Source organism: Peromyscus eremicus, chromosome 3 (assembly GCF_949786415.1).
Source record: "Peromyscus eremicus chromosome 3, PerEre_H2_v1, whole genome shotgun sequence".
NCBI classification, from domain to species: Eukaryota; Metazoa; Chordata; class Mammalia; order Rodentia; family Cricetidae; genus Peromyscus; species Peromyscus eremicus.
The window spans coordinates 153,990,389-154,008,419 of record NC_081418.1 but is presented as its reverse complement, the minus strand read 5'-3'; the positions used below and the strand labels follow the sequence as shown (position 1 = coordinate 154,008,419).

The following is an 18,031-nucleotide window of genomic DNA, read 5'->3' as shown; positions in this document are numbered from 1 at the left end:
GCAAGATTACACTTCTTCCCAATGTTCACTTTCTCTGGGGTCTCCAGATGTGTGGGGTTGACTCACTCAGTGAGCTAGTCTAACACCCGAGTTACACACTCAGTGAGGTAGTCTAACACCCGAGTTACACACTCAGTGAGCTAGTCTAACACCCGAGTTACACACTCAGTGAGCTAGTCTAACACCCGAGTTACACACTCAGTGAGCTAGTCTAACACCCGAGTTACACACTCAGTGAGCTAGTCTAACACCCGAGTTACACACTCAGTGAGCTAGTCTAACACCCGAGTTACACACTCAGTGAGCTAGTCTAACACCCGAGTTACACACTCAGTGAGCTAGTCTAACACCCGAGTTACACACTCAGTGAGCTAGTCTAACACCCGAGTTACACACTCAGTGAGCTAGTCTAACACCCGAGTTACACACTCAGTGAGCTAGTCTAACACCCGAGTTACACACTCAGTGAGCTAGTCTAACACCCGAGTTACACACTCAGTGTGCTACTCTAATACCCGAGTTACACACTCAGTGAGCTAGTCTAATACCCGAGTTACACACTCAGTGAGCTACTCTAACACCCGAGTTACACACTCAGTGAGGTAGTCTAATACCTGTGTTACACACTCAGTGAGCTAGTCTAATACCTTGTTACACACTCAGTGAGCTACTCTAACACCCGAGTTACACACTCAGTGAGCTAATTTAATACCTGTGTTACACACTCAGTGAGCTAGTCTAACACCCGAGTTACACACTCAGTGAGGTAGTCTAACACCCGAGTTACACACTCAGTGAGCTAGTCTAACACCCGAGTTACACACTCAGTGAGCTAGTCTAACACCCGAGTTACACACTCAGTGTGCTACTCTAATACCCATGTTACACACTCAGTGTGCTACTCTAATACCCGTGTTACACACTCAGTGTGCTACTCTAATACCCATGTTACACACTCAGTGTGCTACTCTAATACCCGTGTTACACACTCAGTGTGCTACTCTAATACCTGTGTTACACACTCAGTGAGCTAGTCTAATACCTGTGTTACACACTCAGTGAGCTAGTCTAATACCTGTGTTACACACTCAGTGAGCTACTCTCATACCCGAGTTACACTCTCAGTGAGCTACTCTCATACCCGAGTTATACACTCAGTGAGCTAGTCTAACACCCGAGTTACACACTCAGTGAGCTACTCTAATACCCGAGTTACACACTCAGTGAGCTAGTCTAACACCCGAGTTACACACTCAGTGAGCTACTCTAATACCCGAGTTACACACTCAGTGAACTGGTTTGATGTCCATGTTAAACACTCAGTGAGCTAGTTTAATACCCGAGTTACACACTCAGTGAGCTAGTCTAACACCCGAGTTACACACTCAGTGAGCTAGTCTAACACCCGAGTTACACACTCAGTGTGCTACTCTAATACCTGTGTTACACACTCAGTGAGCTAGTCTAATACCCGAGTTACACACTCAGTGAGGTAGTCTAATACCCGAGTTACACACTCAGTGAGCTAGTCTAACACCCGAGTTACACACTCAGTGTGCTTATGACGTGGGTCTTGCTGTTGTCCTTTTATTGGTAAGTGGCTTCCGACCCAGAGGTCACCTGACCTCTTAGTGTCTTAGTGTGCTGCCATAAGTGAGCCGCAGAAAAACAGATGACTTTGTCAGCCTTTTGATGTTGGTGTACACACACGCATGTGTGAGAGACCCAACATTCATGTCTGTCTCCCAGAAAACCTTGCTGTGCTCTAAGGATGTTATGGGAGAAGATGGAACATGTAAGGAAGTGAAGGGGATGATGTCATCTGACGTTTTGACAATTGTTTAGCATCTATGAAGCATCTTGGAGCTGCCAGCATAGGCAGGGTTCGGGGGTGGAGTCTCCATGTCAATCTTTTCTGGACATAAACTTTAAAGATGTGATTGACACTAAGCATCAGTGGTTGGTGTAGAAAGGAAATGTGAAAAAGGTCAGCGTTCCCATTGCAGATTCTGCGACCGTCCTCACACATACTTCACCTGTGTGCACACACACATTTGAACATGAACATGATATACATTCTTCATATGATGTGGGTTCATATGATGGAAATATGTTGATCATATGAGGGTATCACTTCCTTCTCTGTAATGTGTTTATGACACTAAAAGAGTTTGTAGATGTTTTCCCTGTATTTTCAAGATTAGATGTTAAGTTCCTACAACAATGATAAAGACATCCTTGACTGCGGATTTAAAATCAATGCACACATTCAGAGTTTGGCCTTGCTGATAAACTCTCTCTGTGGTAGAAAACATGTATATGATATATATCTCTTTCACTACTTTTCCATTTTGTGAAAAGGCTGTCAGAATATTCCCTACTTTGTGGTAATAGAATGCAATTGGGGTTTGAACGTACTTTACTGAAACCAAGTAAGTTCTCCGAGTAAAAACTCATAATAAAATAACATGCCCTACCTGGATAATTCCCCAGGCTCTGAAAATGCATGGAAGGTCCGTTTGGCAGATACTTTTATGAGCAGAAGTCTCAGGATATAATGTCAGTGTTGGGCAGGAACACCTTTCCTCTGCACAAATGTCCTTGTGTGAGACAGGAGGCCCAGGACAAGCATCTTGTTGGCTGGGTCTGTCCTTTCTTGTGTGACTCACCAGGGTGTCAGTTTTTCAAGTCACTCCTGTGGCTTAGTTAGTAGTCCTCATGGCTTAGTATTCCTCATGGCTTAGTAGTCCTCATAGGTTAGTAGTCCTCATGGCTTAGTACTCCTCATGCTGCTTCCATAAAATGGAGCTTGAAATCCTCACACAGTAGACCTTCACCCTCAGAGCATGCACATTGCTCTCTCAGGTGTTTTTGTATTTTACTCAATTACATCCCTCCACAAACACTCAAGTTCAAGAATCCTGTGAACTTTCCAATGACCCAGGGCACACAGTCGCATTTGCTCTGAGTTTTGTGAAATTCACATACAATGTCCCTTTTTCTTGTTCTCCTAGATTTACTGTATCTTAAAATTTACAATTCAAGTATCTCCTTTTGTATTGGTGACTGGAAGGGTTTTAACTTACCCAGTTGTCTTTGAAATTCTGTAGTTCTTTGTTTCAAAGACAGGTATTTTTCACAATGTGTTAGTATTCTATGCCCAGAGGCATTTACCAGTACCAGTCGATTAATAGATCCCCACCCCAAAAAACTAATTAAAATGTTCAACATTGTCTCTACCTGGTATTTTAAAGTTTCAAGTGTTCTGTTCTAGTGTTATGTCAAAATAGCATGTCATTTTACAGATATCTCCTTTTCTAGACCTGTATCGCCACTCATGAATCTAATGGGATCGACATCATCATTGCCTTGATTCTGAATGACATCAACCCTCTTGGCAAATACAGAATGGACTTGGTGCTGCAGCTGAAGGTAGTGTGACCCTGGCACTTTCCATGTGCACTTCCCATTCAGAGTAAATTCTAAGTCTTCAAGTGACTGTATAAAACACCATCACTTTCTTAACTCAGGAACTGACAAGAGAGAAAACCGAGCTCACAAGGCACTCACTGAGCCAGGGAGAGCGTGATTTACACAGGCCACAGTCATTGTGAGGTTCTATGCTAGAGATGTTGAAACAGCCCCTTACCTCTTCTCCTCTGTTTTGATTTCCTGTTTTTCATTATAAACAGAAGTGGAAGGTGTTGGATGCCCACTGTGTCATGGGTTTTTAATCTGCCCTGGCTTGAGAAGTCCATCTAGTGGTCACAATTAGAGAGCATAAAGGGTCAGGCGGTGGTGGCGCACTCCTTTAATCCCAGCACTTGGGAGGCAGAGGCAGGTGGATCTCCGTGAGTTCGAGGTCAACCTGGTCTACAGAGTGAGTTCCAGGAAAGACGCAAAGCTACACAGAGAAACCCTGTCTCAAAAAACCAATCAATCAATCAATAAATAAATAAATAAATAAATAAATAAATAAATAAATAAAATAGAGAGCATAAAGGAATGTTGCATTTTAGTTTAATGTCTTTCTTCCTTCTTACAGTGTTACATTAGAATCTAGCCACCTCCTAATCATAGTGTTCATCTTGAACCTGGTATACACTACCAGAAAATTCTACCTATTAAAACTTAGGAGCATAAGGGTATTCAAATATTTTTGTTCAAACGAAAATAGATAAATAAATAAATAACACAGCAACCTACATAAATCTTATGTGCTAAGAAATTATATTCCAGTTAGATAAGTTACTTAAGGCCATGTTGTTGTGTTAAGTGTTTACAATGGCTAAAAACAAACCCTACTAAGGAAATAGTTTAGTAAGTACAGCACTCAAGTTTGGTCCCTAGAAACCATCTGTAAAAGCCCAGTGTGGTGATATGCCCTTCTAATTCTAGTGCTGAAGAGGAACATCTCTGGGAATCTCTGGCCAGCCAACATAGCCCCCTAACCAGTGAACTGTAGGCCGTTGAGGCACCCTATATTACAAAATAAGGCAGATGGTATACCTGAGAGACAACTGAGGTTGTCCTCTGGCCTCCACGTTCACAGGCACACATGCACAGCACATACAAAAAAAACAAAACAAAACAAAACAAAACTCATCTCATAGTTCAACACACACTTTTTTTTTTTTTTTCGGTAAAGCCAGGTCTATCCAACTTGATAGAAAATTGGGTTGAACTTTGTGCAGGTAAGTGAGTGGCCAAGGAGAATCCGAAACACTGTTTGTATACAGTGGGTTATATACAAATCCACTACTGTGAGTAGTGTTCTGGGCTCAATTTGTGTTTTTACTTATTTTCTCCATACTGTGTGTGAGATCTAATATCCCCACCCACACCCACCCACACTCCGGTCCGCCTTCATGATGGAGGCTGCCCTTCCTGGCTTTGTTCCTCAGGCTTTGCTTAGTTAGTGAGCGCCTGGTGTGTGTGACAGGCACCCTACTGGAGGCCCTGAGAAGAGTTTGCCATCTCCCTTAAATTCAACTTTAACTGTAATTCATGAAGACACAACATCCAGAGGCCTCCGCCTTTGCCTCTGAAGCTCTTCATTTGTCTAAAGACTGTATTTTAAAATCTGGCTTGTCAATAGCATGACTCTGTGGGAGAGCTGTTGAATAACTCATCAACTTAAAACAGTGTAGGCATACAGGTTATTTACAAATCCAGATCTTAGTTGGAAAAATTGAATAATGATGATATAATGAGCCAAAATACTAGGTATTCAAATTAAAGTACTTTAAAGTGGGTCATTTAAGTTTTATTTATTTCAGTAGCACAATTTATTTAAACATATGGCAGTGAGATACATCAAGGTGCATCTAAAGCAACAAATGTGTTTGCTTCTCTTGAAATATTGTAAATATGGTTTTACACTCGAAGACTGAAATGAGTATACTTTTGAAATCTAAGTATTTTGTCTATGTTATTGCCTGAGAAGAGAGCACCTGTAAGGCAGAGTGACATGTGTTGGCAAGTTTAAGAAAGCTCATGAGATGAGGCACTTTAAATAATCAACTATTTAGTGACATTGACTCTTGTATTGATGACTTAATTATCCATAATTTTAGTAACATACCTTCATTATAATATATAACGCTGTAAATATATACCATGGGACATAATATAATTTAAATGTAATATTATACAAATTACATTTTAAATATGCTTTATATACTCATTTTGTGTATGGCTTAATGAATTTCTCAGATGCCTATCTCATCCTTCACTTTGTATTTTTGTTTTTGTAATTGGTCTGTGAATGCAAAGTGCCACATTTGTTAAGAGGTGGGATGTTTGTGTTTTGTTTAGGAAGAATCCAGCTTCCACTGGAAGGAAAGTCCTGTTATCAGGAGTACTTGTGTTGGGTTTTTCAGTATAACCAGGCTCATGTACTTCCAAATTGTTTCAGACTTCAGGATGTCATTTGCAAGATTTATTTCTAGTCTCACAAAGTATGAGAAAGAAAATTGGTTAAAAGTACCACACTGCCAATGGCACTCAGAAACAGGCTTCACAGTAAAGCCCTTTTCTGTTGGCCCTGGAGAGAGCGACTCCTTTGAGAACACACACTATGCTGCCAAGGTGTCACTGAATTCTGTGGGGTCTGTTCATGTGGCTCTAGGAATTATCATCTCCTCGAATCCCTAAACCATATTTTTAACATCTATTGTTTGGAACCTAGATTATAAAAGTGGATTGTAGGATGTGAAAATACTTGTAAAATACAAACAGAAAATAAAAATAGAATCCCATTCCTACACTGGAATCCTTCATGGTGGCTGTGGCATCGGCGTGACCTGTCATCACGTTTGTCACATTCAGAATCATTAAACGTCCTGTGAAAGGTAGCATTAGGCAGTTCTTGGAGCGTGGATATGTAGCATGAATCTTAAAAGTTCTTATTAATAAAATCAAACCCGAGGCCAGTTATTGGGGTAAATGCTGGAAGGTCAGAGTACCAGAACAAGCCACAGCTATCTCACCTTGCCAATTCCTCAGCTGGTCCTGTTTCCTCAGACTGGAAGCTTCTGTGTCCTCATCCCAATGGCTCTCAGCTGAACTGCTGCTAGAAGCCTGAATGCTTAACCAGGCCAAACGCTTAACCAGGCCAAATGCTTAACCAGCCAAATGCTTCTAGTTTCTGGTCCTCACACCTTATAAACCTTTCTGCTTTCTACCACCACTCCCTGGGATTAAAGGCTGCTTTCTGGGATTAAAGGCATGAGTCACCATGCCTGGCTATTTCCAATGCGGCCTTGAACTCACAGAGATCCAGAGGGATTTCTGTCTCTGGAATGCTAGGATTAAAGGTGTGTGCTAACATTTTCTAGCCTAAGTATCTTGTGGCTTTTCTGTTCTCTGACTCCAGATAAGTTTATTAAGGTACACAATATTTTGGGGAACACAATACCACCACATTTCCTCTCTTTTTGTCTAAAATTAAAAAAGGCTTATAACTAATACAAGAAAAACTATCCAATAAGTATATACAATATATAGTCAAGATTACATTAACGATGTCTAGTCCATTAACATTTGACAGATTCAGATAAAAACTCCATTATATATATTAACAGTGTCCAGTCCAGTAACATCTGATAAACTCAGACCAAAAATTTTCATTACTTATCTTATTTAAAACATGTAGTTCCTTTTTAAAAGTAGATTCCATAATCTCCCTTTTTATCTTATCATATCCATATTCTCTCTTTTTTCTTTCCATAATACATTCAGTAGTCTACCTTTTGTCATTTTTATATCTTCCCCTTTTTCTTGAGTGTAGATTCAGTGATCTACCTGTTTATCCTATTATTTCTTTATCTTTTTTCTCAGAGTAGATTCAATGATCTATCTCATATCTTATTCTCTTTTTCTTTTTGCTTTCTAGGGGTGAAGATATCTTTAGGGAATCTTGAAGAGAAAATTTTTGGGTTAATTGTCAAGTCCTGTATCATTTGTCCAGTCTCTGCATAAAAAGAAAGTTCAGGGCTTGTCATAAGTCCTTGCTCGAGTAGTCTGTCAGTCTGGATCATCTCAGCTAGTCATCTCGAAATTGTCCTGACCAGTTTGTAGTCCAACGTAGATCTTTCCTTGGTGTTAACCAGCTTAATGGCTTTATCATAGTCCATGTGGAATCATCTTTGTGGAGTCCTGTCTTCTTTTTGAAGATTTCAAAGTTACTGTTAGGCATGGTCATGGTTCCCTGCAGACTCTTTTTTTTTTTTTTTTTTTTTTTTTTGCCTCCTCTCTGGTTTGGAGCAATCACAGTCTGATAAATGTCTGTTAATAGAACACAGACCCAAATCTAACCAGAGTTAATTTATACAGTCTTATCAATTACTGCTTTGCCCACTGACACCAAACACTGATTCAGCTTAATTATTTCATTCTATAAACACGTGGACTCTGAGTCTCTTAGACATGTCTTTAAACTCCTCCCAACACACACACACACACACTATCAGGAGTCTGTACTGAGTAAGGCTTCATCTATATAAGGACAGAGGGCTTTCTCTGGTACCTATTTAGGATTGAAAATTGCTTTGTACTTTGATATCGTTAGTAACAGTATTTGAAGTAGTATGTTTATAAACAAAATTGGAACATCTGGTGACATATACTGCTTTCATTCTTTATTAGAGAATAGTAGAAAATGTCGATAAACATGTGGTGAAGTAAGTGAGCTATCAGCACATTGCCTTTATATTTCTAACTCAGGAATGTAGAACTTCATATATTAATTTTCACTGATGATTCACAAATCTATGTAAAATTTCAATATGCTACTAATATTATTACTTCATTTTTAAAATGGCTATACTAAATTCTTTAAATTATATGTATGCCATATCCATAAAATGTCACTGATTCCTGTTCTTCTGATTGTCTTGTTAATGTAATCATAGAAATCCAACTTAAAAAGCAGTAGAAGAAAATATATTTCTATTTTATGTAGTGTCTAGTCAGTCTTCCATTTAAAACACCTGTAATTTTAAACTATCCCCCATTGGAAGGGCAGTGGTGACGCACACCTTTAATCCCAGTACTTGGGAGGATCTCTGTGAGTTTGAAGCTAGCCTGGTCTACAGAGTGAGTTCTAGGACAGCCAGGGCTATACAGAAAAACCCTGTCTTGGAAAAAAAAAATTCTTGTAAAATATCCCCAATCTTTCATGACTCGTTGCTTTTATTTTATATCAACAATGGAATAAAATATTCTATTTTCTGTTAGTAAGACAAAACAAATAAGTTTCAAGTTTCACCTGACTGAGAAAACAGTGATCTCAGTCACACAAATGCAGGGAATTGTTCGTCTGTGACGTGGATTTTGTGTGTGTACTCACCCAGTCCTTGTCCCCAGAACAACGCCTCCAAGCTTTTGCTGGCCATTATGGAGAGCAGACATGACAGCGAGAATGCAGAGAGAATTCTCTTCAACATGAGACCCAAGGAACTGGTAAGAGCACTTGCCCAGGCTGTCTGTTAGGGTAGCATCTCTCGCTGCTCCAGCAGGGCTGGCCGGAGCACCATGGCCTGTACTGGGGAGGGTGGTGAAGGCCCATGTGATTCAGGCCTGTGGAGTCACTAGGTTTTATTTTGGAATTATTTTTCTGTTTTTATTTATGTGTGTGTGTGTCTATGTGTCTGTATGTCACATATGTTCTAGCACCCTTGGAGGCCAGGAAAGTGTGTCAGATCCCCAGGAGCCCAAGTTACAGGCTCTTGCAAGTGCCTGGACATGGGTACTGGGAACTGACCTGGGGTCCTCTGCAAGAACAGGAAGCACATTTAACCCTGATTCATCACTCCAGCCTGATTTTGCTAGTTTTACATAACACAAATGTTAAAAGGCCTTATTAATAATAATAATAATAATAATAATAATAATAATAATAATAATAAAAAACCTTGGTACCAGATATTGGGGTGAAAGCTGAAAGATCAGAGAAGCAGAGCAAGCCACAGCCACCACCACCTACCTCACTAACTCCTCAGCTTGAAAGAGCCCCAGCCGAAAGAGCTTCTTCAGCTGAAAAGGCTTCTAGTTCCTGTCTTCTCATGCCTTATATACCTTTCTCCACCCAGCCATCAAAGGCGTGTGTGCTTCCCAAGCAAAGGCATGAGATCTCAAGTGCTGGGATTAAAGGCGTGTGATTCCCAAGTACTAGAATTAAAGGTGTGTGGCACCACTGCCTGCCTCTGTTTCTCTCCTAGACTGAGCCAATCTCATGTAGTCCAGGGTGGCTTTGAACTCACAGAGATCCAGATGGATCTCTGCCTCTGGAATGCTAAGATTAAAGGTGTGTGCCACCACTGCCTGGCATCTAAGTTTAATCTAGTGGCTTGTTCTGTTCTCTGACCTTAAGACAAATTTTATTAGGGTACACAACATATCACCATAGTTTTATCCACTTAAGCACTTCTCTTAGCTAAATTTCCACATTTTACTTAACTATATACAAATACCTTTTGTCTCCACCCCCCAACCAAAAAAAAAAAAAGAATTATCAATTATCTTGGCATTAGTTTAATGATTTCTGGGTATAGTTGGCTGTTAATATTAGTGGGCTCAGTCCTATAGATTCACAATCTGTGGGTCGAAGAAGCATTTTTAAAAAACACACTGTACCAACACCTACAGACACTAATTTTTTATTTATTTATTTTTTTATTTTTTGGTTTTTCGAGACAGGGTTTCTCTGTGTAGCTTTGCGCCTTTCCTGGAACTCGCTTTGCAGACCAGGCTGGCCTCGAACTCACAGAGATCTGTCTGACTCTGCCTCCTGGATTAAAGGCGTGCGCCACCACCACCCGGCAACCAGGCTTGGTGGCACACATCTTTTTTTTTTAATTTTTCTTTCAGACACTAATTTTTTTTTCTTTTTTCCTATCAATGCAATGATTCACATAATGTTTACATTACATTACATATTGTAAGCAACCTGGAGATGATTTTGAGTATACAAGAGGGTGTGTATAGGTACATAGTTTACCTGCAGATTGCTCTAGTTTATAGCAGGACTTGAGTATCCACAGATCTTGGAATCCTCAGGAGGTACTGAAGTCAGTTCCCCAGGGACACCCAGGAATGACTGTATATAAGGAAGGTCTGAGGAGCATGTTTACCACACCCCCAAGGTTTGTTTGTACTTTTCCAAAAACACAGATACATTTTCTTTGTGTGTTTTGTGAATCGTTCTTATGAATGAACTGTCACATAATGCCTGGTCTCAGAGAAAGAGGGAGACATGATCATGACTTCATGGGGTGCAAATTGAAAGCTCTATTCCTTTTCCCTTCTGGCACACAAACTATGATGTCATTGAGGCATGCTTTAAAAGTAATGGGTGCCAGATTCCCAGAGAGCATGCTCAAACCATACTGCTCACTGCTCCCATGACAAAGTCCCCTCACATCAGTGATGTTGCTGGTGCTGTAGGGAAGTCCTGTGGAGGCTGGTGCCACAGTCACTGTGAGGAACGGAGTCAAGAAGGGTAGATGGAGACAGAAAATGTGCAGTTTGGCATCACATTATTTAGTGAAAGCCTTGTCTCTACAGCCGGAGAGTAAGAAGTCTATGAATGCCTTGTCCTCTGGTTATGTGGGGTACTGGTTACTTGTTTGACAAAGCACTGTGCACTCACTTTGAAAAGAGGCTCCTTTGTCACCAGCACCCCTTTCTACTGTTTGCTCCCTCCTTCATGATCCACCCTCAAACTGAGTGAGATGCCCTCCAGACTTCTCATAGGAACGGTGCACTGCTGACCCCCTGGGGGATAGTGCAACCCTGAGCAGAGAGGGTCTCCTTGTCCACTGTGGTTCTTCTGGCCCAGTGCTGGGATCAGCACCCTGTCTCCAGCTCCCTCTTAAATGCTCAATAAATAGTGGATGTTTCTCAGGATTCCAAATTCTCTTAAATCATGGAGACTTCGGAGTACTAGTGTTCAAAGAAACAGAAGTGTTGAAGGTGAACAGAAACATTGTCACAATGTGATTCCATGTGCATTGAAATAACTGTGGCTTTCAAGAATATTTTTAAAATTATTTTCTGTTGGTATATATTGTTAGTTTTATAATGGCATTTTTGCACAAATAAGTTGTACTAGTTGGATTTTTGTTCCTGCTGGGACAAAACACTGACCAAAAGCCACTTGGGGAGGAAAGGGTTAATTTGGCTCACACTCCCAGGTCAGTCCATCATGAGGGAAGTCAGAGGACAGAGGACAGGAACCACAGAGGACAGCTGCTGGCTGGCTTGTGCCCAGGGTCACAATCATTTTCCTTTCTTACACAGCCTAGGCCAGACCTGCTTAGGGATGTTACAGGCCACATTGGGCCAGGCCCTCGCACATCAATCCACAGTCAAGAAAGCACTCCGCAGGCCAGTCTGAGGGAGGCAGTCTCCCAACTGACACTCCCTCAGATAACTCCAGGCTGTGCCTAGTTGGCAGCAGAAGCTAAGGGATGAGCACTTGTTTCTTCTCAGTCCCCTTCACACTGTCCCTCCCGTCGGCCCCCTTTGTTGGTCTCCTTCCTTACCTCAGATACCTGCAGCTTTCATTTCACATGTCTTCCATTACCCTGTGGCGCCCACTTCCCCCTTCTATTAGCACTCTCTTCTCACAGTCCCCCGTCTACCTTCACATCCTACGGATAGGCACACATTTAAATCTAGAGTCTGCATAGGAGAGAAAATGCAGTATTTGTTTATCTAGAGCTTTCACATTTGAGGCTGTCATGAAGCTTCCCAGTTTTAAGTTATAGCTCACAAACAATTTGATGTGTTGCTGCCACCTTTCAGACCCTGTTCTCACTATTTATTCATTATTTATTGCTAGGTGGATGTGATGAAGAATGCCTATAACCAAGGACTGGAATGTGACCACAGGGATGAGGATGGAGGGGATGATGGTGTTTCTCCAAAGGACGTTGGACACAACATCTACATTCTGGCCCATCAGGTGCCACATTTTTATCTACATATATCTTGCTTACCTGGTCCTGTGTCTTATGTTGGTGGCTGATTATTATATTTTTACTGTCTGATGTTCTTATTTACTCAGCACCCTCCCTCCTTAGAGAAAACAGTAAGTCCTCAGAATGCCTGATTATGCACTTCAGGGTCCGCTAGAGAGCCACTGACAAGAGAAAGAGGCTTGGGAGAAAACTTCTGGGCCTGGAAGAAGTAGGCGCCTCACACCAGAGCCTCAGGAGAGGGAAGACAGACTGCTGAGGAGGCGGGGTGTGAAGAAGTGGATAGGGGTATTCCACAGCTCAGCCAGGGCTACCCCAGAGACCGTGCTGGCCTTCACTCACAGACTGACAAGCTTTTAATCAAGGTCATTAGGGCTGCACCTCTAAGTGCTCCCACTGGACTTCCACCATCTATAAACTAAGTCTGAAATTTCTTCAGTGATATGTCCATTTCATTGCTTATAAGTACCAATATTTGATAAGCATTGTTTGATAAGCTCAATTCCATGAACACGGTCAAATTTAAACTCACATCACCTAACACAGATAGGTTTAAAATGTAAAACTTGAAATGTGCACATGCTGACTTGATTTTTGTCACCAATGGCCCCATTATTTTGAAAGGATAAAGTTCAGGCTTTGAAAATATCTCAAGCTTCCCAGCCACTTCTTTCCATCCCTCGTCTCTCCTGTCTGCTTCCCCATTCATCTTATCTGTTGATTAAATAAATATTGATCCATGGAAGGTCAGGTTCTGAGTAGATTTAGTTTTAAAGGTTGCTCTTTGGACATTTCCTATGCCCTTCTACCTTCATACGACTATCTACTGGATATAAACTTGAATAATGTGTTTTTGGTCTTCAAGGAAGGAATCCAATTGTAAAGGCTCCAACCTGGGGTTGCTGCGCTTTTGTGATGTAGTGGACACCTTGAGAGTTGCAGGATCCTCATAGTCTGTCAGTTCTCAGGGTGAGGGCAGCCGAGTTACAGCCGCAGAGACGGAAAGGCATTTTAGGCACCGAGGAACCAAAAGCCAAGCCAGAGACAAGTGAAGGAAGTGGAAAGACAGATTCAGAATGTGGGCAAGTCCCATTTCAAAGAAAGAAAAGTCAGGTGACAAAAGTTGATTCAAGCTAGAAAAAAAAAAAAAAAGAATGAGTAAGAATGAACTTGAATGTGATGTGAACAGAAAGAAATAATTCCCAGGCTGAAAAAATCCTATGTCGTACCAGAGGAACACAGTGACATAGTGTGTGTCTGAGGCAAAGGGTTGTCTCAGAGGCTATGACACCGGGGTGGGGGGGTTGAGGGGTGGAGGTGGGGGGGAGTGAGACAGAGAAGATCAGCACAGAGCAAGCAGCAGTGGTCCTTTCTAACAGGGACAGAGCCGCCTGCATATTCTTCACTGGAATCCGGTCTCTCCCTGTTCATGAAGGCTGTCCCCTCAGCATGAGTGAGCAGCTGCATGCATCCAGGCTGGCCCTGTATGTATCTCGTGGGACATGAACCCACCACTGTCAGGCTAAACTTGCCTGAGAACCAACAGAATTGCAGGTGTTTGAGCCAGATGAACCGCCATACCTTTGAAGTCTCAAGACACCATCAAGAGAATGGACAACCCGTACATCAAATGGGTCAAGATTTATGTTAGTTCAGTTGTGCTTTAGTAGATGAAGCCTAAGAGTAGAGAACGCAAATACAAGAGCTGGTCTTAGGGTGAAGGAGGACGCACAACTGAACAGAAGCAAAGAAGGCAAATGGACAGTAGGAGAAACAAAGCCAGTGTAAAGGTCACTGACGTTGATGGATTTGGAGAACAAATCTGTTCTTGGAGAGAACAGAAGCAAAGATGGAAGAGTAGAAATTCAAGCTGTCAAAGGGTGATCAGGGGCCAAAACAGCTGCAGAGAGGAAGTGGGAAGCAACAGATGTGGAAATGGCTGGGGTCCTGTAGAGGGCTTTTATAGAACTTCCTCCCGTGGTTTGCAGAGCAGTGAGGATATGCTGTATAGCTGCGAAAGGAAGCCAGACTTCCGGAGGGAGAAGGACCAGGCTGAGTAAGGGAGGAAGTGGGTTCTGAACTGCCCAACGCATTAGCCTTGTGACTTGTCTGAGTCCAAACAGGTCCCTTTTAGAAATCAGAGAGGTTGTAGGAGCAGTTCTGATTCTGCTGGTGTGTGTAACTGATGGTACAGCCATCTGTTTCTTCCCTATAGTGACACAAGAAATTGTTCCCTTGTCAGCATGGGTCGTTTCCTTATGGAATTAATTATGCCACTAGTTTCCCTTGAGACAGACGTTGGCAATTTTCAGCCACATTGGGCTCTTTTGATTCTTCCATGTGTGGGTCCTATGGCTGGCTCTAGGCTGGGATGCTATTTGGTTTCTTGGCCAGCTGTGTTCCCTGTGAACCTCCTGTGTAAACAGCTCCTGCGCTGAGGTACACATGAAATGAGTAGAAGATGACCAGCTGTTCCTCAGAAGGGGAGCAGTAGCCGTGCAGGCCGGATCCGGGCTCTGAGGTGGGAGAAGCACTCAGGCAGCTGATGACCTTGCAGACTCGAGTCTGCCTCTGCACAGCCCAGTCATCTGAGCACCAGGCTGCAGCTTCCTGCTCACTGCACTGTCATCCTCTTTCATGCAGACAGTTTATTTTGGTGCTCTCAGACTTTCGGTTTTTGTTGTTAATGCTTTTCATGGCAGGGACATGGTTCTGCTTTTCCACAATGACATCCCTCTGGGCCCTTCTTGTGGTCAGTGTTACAAGAAACAAATAATGCTTCTTGTAAGTGTCTTGTCTAATCTACATAAAACTATTAATACATCACACAGGGAAATTCTTCAGCTTTGGTTCTGCGGTGCTGTGCGATGAGTTCCCTGCCGCTCAGCAGCACATGCTGGCTCCTGCCCTCCCTGACTTTAGGTCTCTTCTGTGCCCTGGTCTTGCTGTCTCATCGTCTGTTTCCTCCCCATCCCTTCTCTGTTTCGGGTTTCATTTAAAGCAGTTACCACCCACCATCCAGCACGTGTCTCACTCCTCCATAGATGCTCATCGTGTGTTAATCTCCATCACCTCTTCAGCTCCATCAGGCAATCCGTTTGCCGTGCTCTGAGTCTCCTCATTTGACTCCTACCTGAAATAAGATGTATAGAGAGAGGGCAGGGCATCATGGCTCGTGCCCTTACAATCCTAGAACTCAGAAGACTGAGGCAGGAGGACTGCTGTGAGTTCCGGGCCAGCCTAGTTGCCAGCATGAGACCCTGTCTCAAAACACAAAATAACAGAACAAAATAAAAGATATAAAGGAAGAAATGTTAGATGCTTTGTGAGCAGGAAAATGCATTAACTAGAAAGTCAGTGGAAAGTCAGAATAATGGTCACTTTAATTAGTTACATGAAAATCTTCTGAAATGCAAGCTTTAAAATGTTTTCATGAACATTTTCCTGAATCAATAAATGGTCTTTGAACATGTAATTTTAATGTCTGCATAATTAGGCATCACTTGAATGTTCTGTAATTTATTTAATCACTCCTCATTGTTAAGTGTTTAGGTTTCTAATAGATTTGATATTATAAATTATGCTGTGATTAACACCCACACACATTAATCTTTGTCCGCTGTGCTGATGGTTTTCCTAGGGTAAATTTCAAGAAGTTTAATTACTGGGCTGCAAGAACTACTTTATGGCTCTTGATACACATTGCAAAATTACTTTTCACAGTGTCTGATGGCACTTATGCTGTTGAACACTAAAGTCAGTGTCATTTGAAGAAAAGTCTTTGCTGAACTGATGGTGTCTGGGACACAGCTCTCAGCCCACAGACTTCTGTTCCCTATGTTGGTGTGTGAGATGAAAATGGAGATCTCATGTGTAGTCACTTCCTTTGCAGAGGTTCCCAACCTTCCTAATGCTGCAACCCTTTACTACAGTTCCTCATGTTGTGGTGACCCCCAACCATAAAATTATTTTCATTACTACTTCATAACTGTAATTTTCTACAGTTATGAATTGTAATGTAAATATCTGTGTTTCTGATGATCTTAGGTGACCCCTGTGAAAGGGTCATTTGACTCCCAAAGGGGTCGTGACCCACAGGTTGAGAACTGCTGCTTTAAGGAGCTTCTAAAATGGACCATCTGTCTGTGCATTCTTTGATCATTTGTGTTTCTCCTGTGAATTACTTGAAGGTGTATTTATCTTTTATCAGATCTCCTTTATCTTATAGACTCTTATTTAAGGATCATAGCCATTCATCTATCATATTGATCATATCATTTTCCAATTCATTGGCCTTTTGGTGTTTTAGTATCCTTTTTGTCTGTCACCTTAAATCTGTTAGACACTCCCCTGGGGTTTCCTTGAGCACATAATGAATTCAACGTTTGTATTTAATCATGTAGTTCTTTACTGTCATCATACATGAATGATAAGATGTTTTTCTTGATCTTTAATTTTAAAAATAAGGTCTCACTACATATCCCTGGCTGGTTTGGGGCTTGTCTTCCTGCCTAAGGTTTCCACTTGCCTAGATCACGTGTGTGTGCCAGCACACTGAGCTGAGATGGTAGCTTCTAGTTCTAACTCATCTCAGAAGGCACATTCTGAATTTTGATCCAGAGTTTGTGGTAGCTCTGTGCAGGAATGTAGAGAGTGGAAGCTTCTGGAGAAGAGATCAAGGCCAGAATCCTGACCAGCCTGAGGCTCACATGTGTGTGAATGAACTGGTTCAGGGCGGGTGTGGGGATAGGGGGTGGTCTGACACTCCTCTCTGGAGCAAGAAGCTGGTGTGCACCTCTGCCAGCTCAACAGTTGGGGTCCCAGGCCTGATAGTCTACTCCTTCCAGCACTTCAAAACAAGCCTGAATTTGTAATTTTTTTTAAAATTGTGAAATCTAATCCTTAAAAGTTGGCAACTCATTTAAAAAAATGTGAAGACATGGAGCAGGCCAACCAAGCTGAAAGCAGCCAGGCCCATAGCTCACCACAGGTAGAACCTAGGACCCACATTCTTCATTCTGAGTTGTGTAGCTAGAGTAAAGCTGTCTGGGTGCCAGGCACCTTGACACCCTCTCACAGTGCAGCAGTGATGACAGGTCAGTTTAGGGGCAATTCGCCCTTTGACTAGGAACATTAGAGGAGAGACAAACATGTGAAAATTAGCAGACCATGGTATCAGCCATGTACTGGTAGGGAATAGGGTGTGGTAAAGCTGGGAGTGAAACTGCTGGAGATGGGGCCGTCTGGAGGGCTTTCTCTGGGGATTTGAAACAGAAGCTCCATCTGAGGAAGAAAAATGGAAGTGCATGAAAAGGAGGGGGACCCTTACAAGGTGTGGTTCAGTGGCTTCTGAATGGCATGAGCTCAGTGTGCTTATAGGGAGAAAATAAGATCCATACAGCTGGTCTACCACCCAGCTACTAGCACTTGAATACTGGTCCCATTCAGTTCATTTTGGGTTCATTTATCACAAGGTAGTGGTTATTGATCTCCTAAGTCAGGCGTCATGCTAGTTGCTGAGATATAAATCAAGAAATTCCCAAGGAAGT

The 18,031-nt window shown here is 42.1% G+C and overlaps 1 protein-coding gene across 1 annotated transcript in view; it reads left to right on the top strand.

Annotated features, from left to right (window-relative positions):
* Itpr2 (inositol 1,4,5-trisphosphate receptor type 2) overlaps positions 1 to 18,031 on the top strand; it is a 429,229-nt gene that overhangs the window by 297,680 nt on the left and 113,518 nt on the right. The window contains exons 43-45 of the mRNA XM_059256359.1: positions 3,322 to 3,432; positions 8,869 to 8,964; positions 12,347 to 12,469. Coding sequence (XP_059112342.1) covers positions 3,322 to 3,432; positions 8,869 to 8,964; positions 12,347 to 12,469 — 330 coding nt within the window. The remainder of the gene's footprint in view (positions 1 to 3,321; positions 3,433 to 8,868; positions 8,965 to 12,346; positions 12,470 to 18,031) is intronic.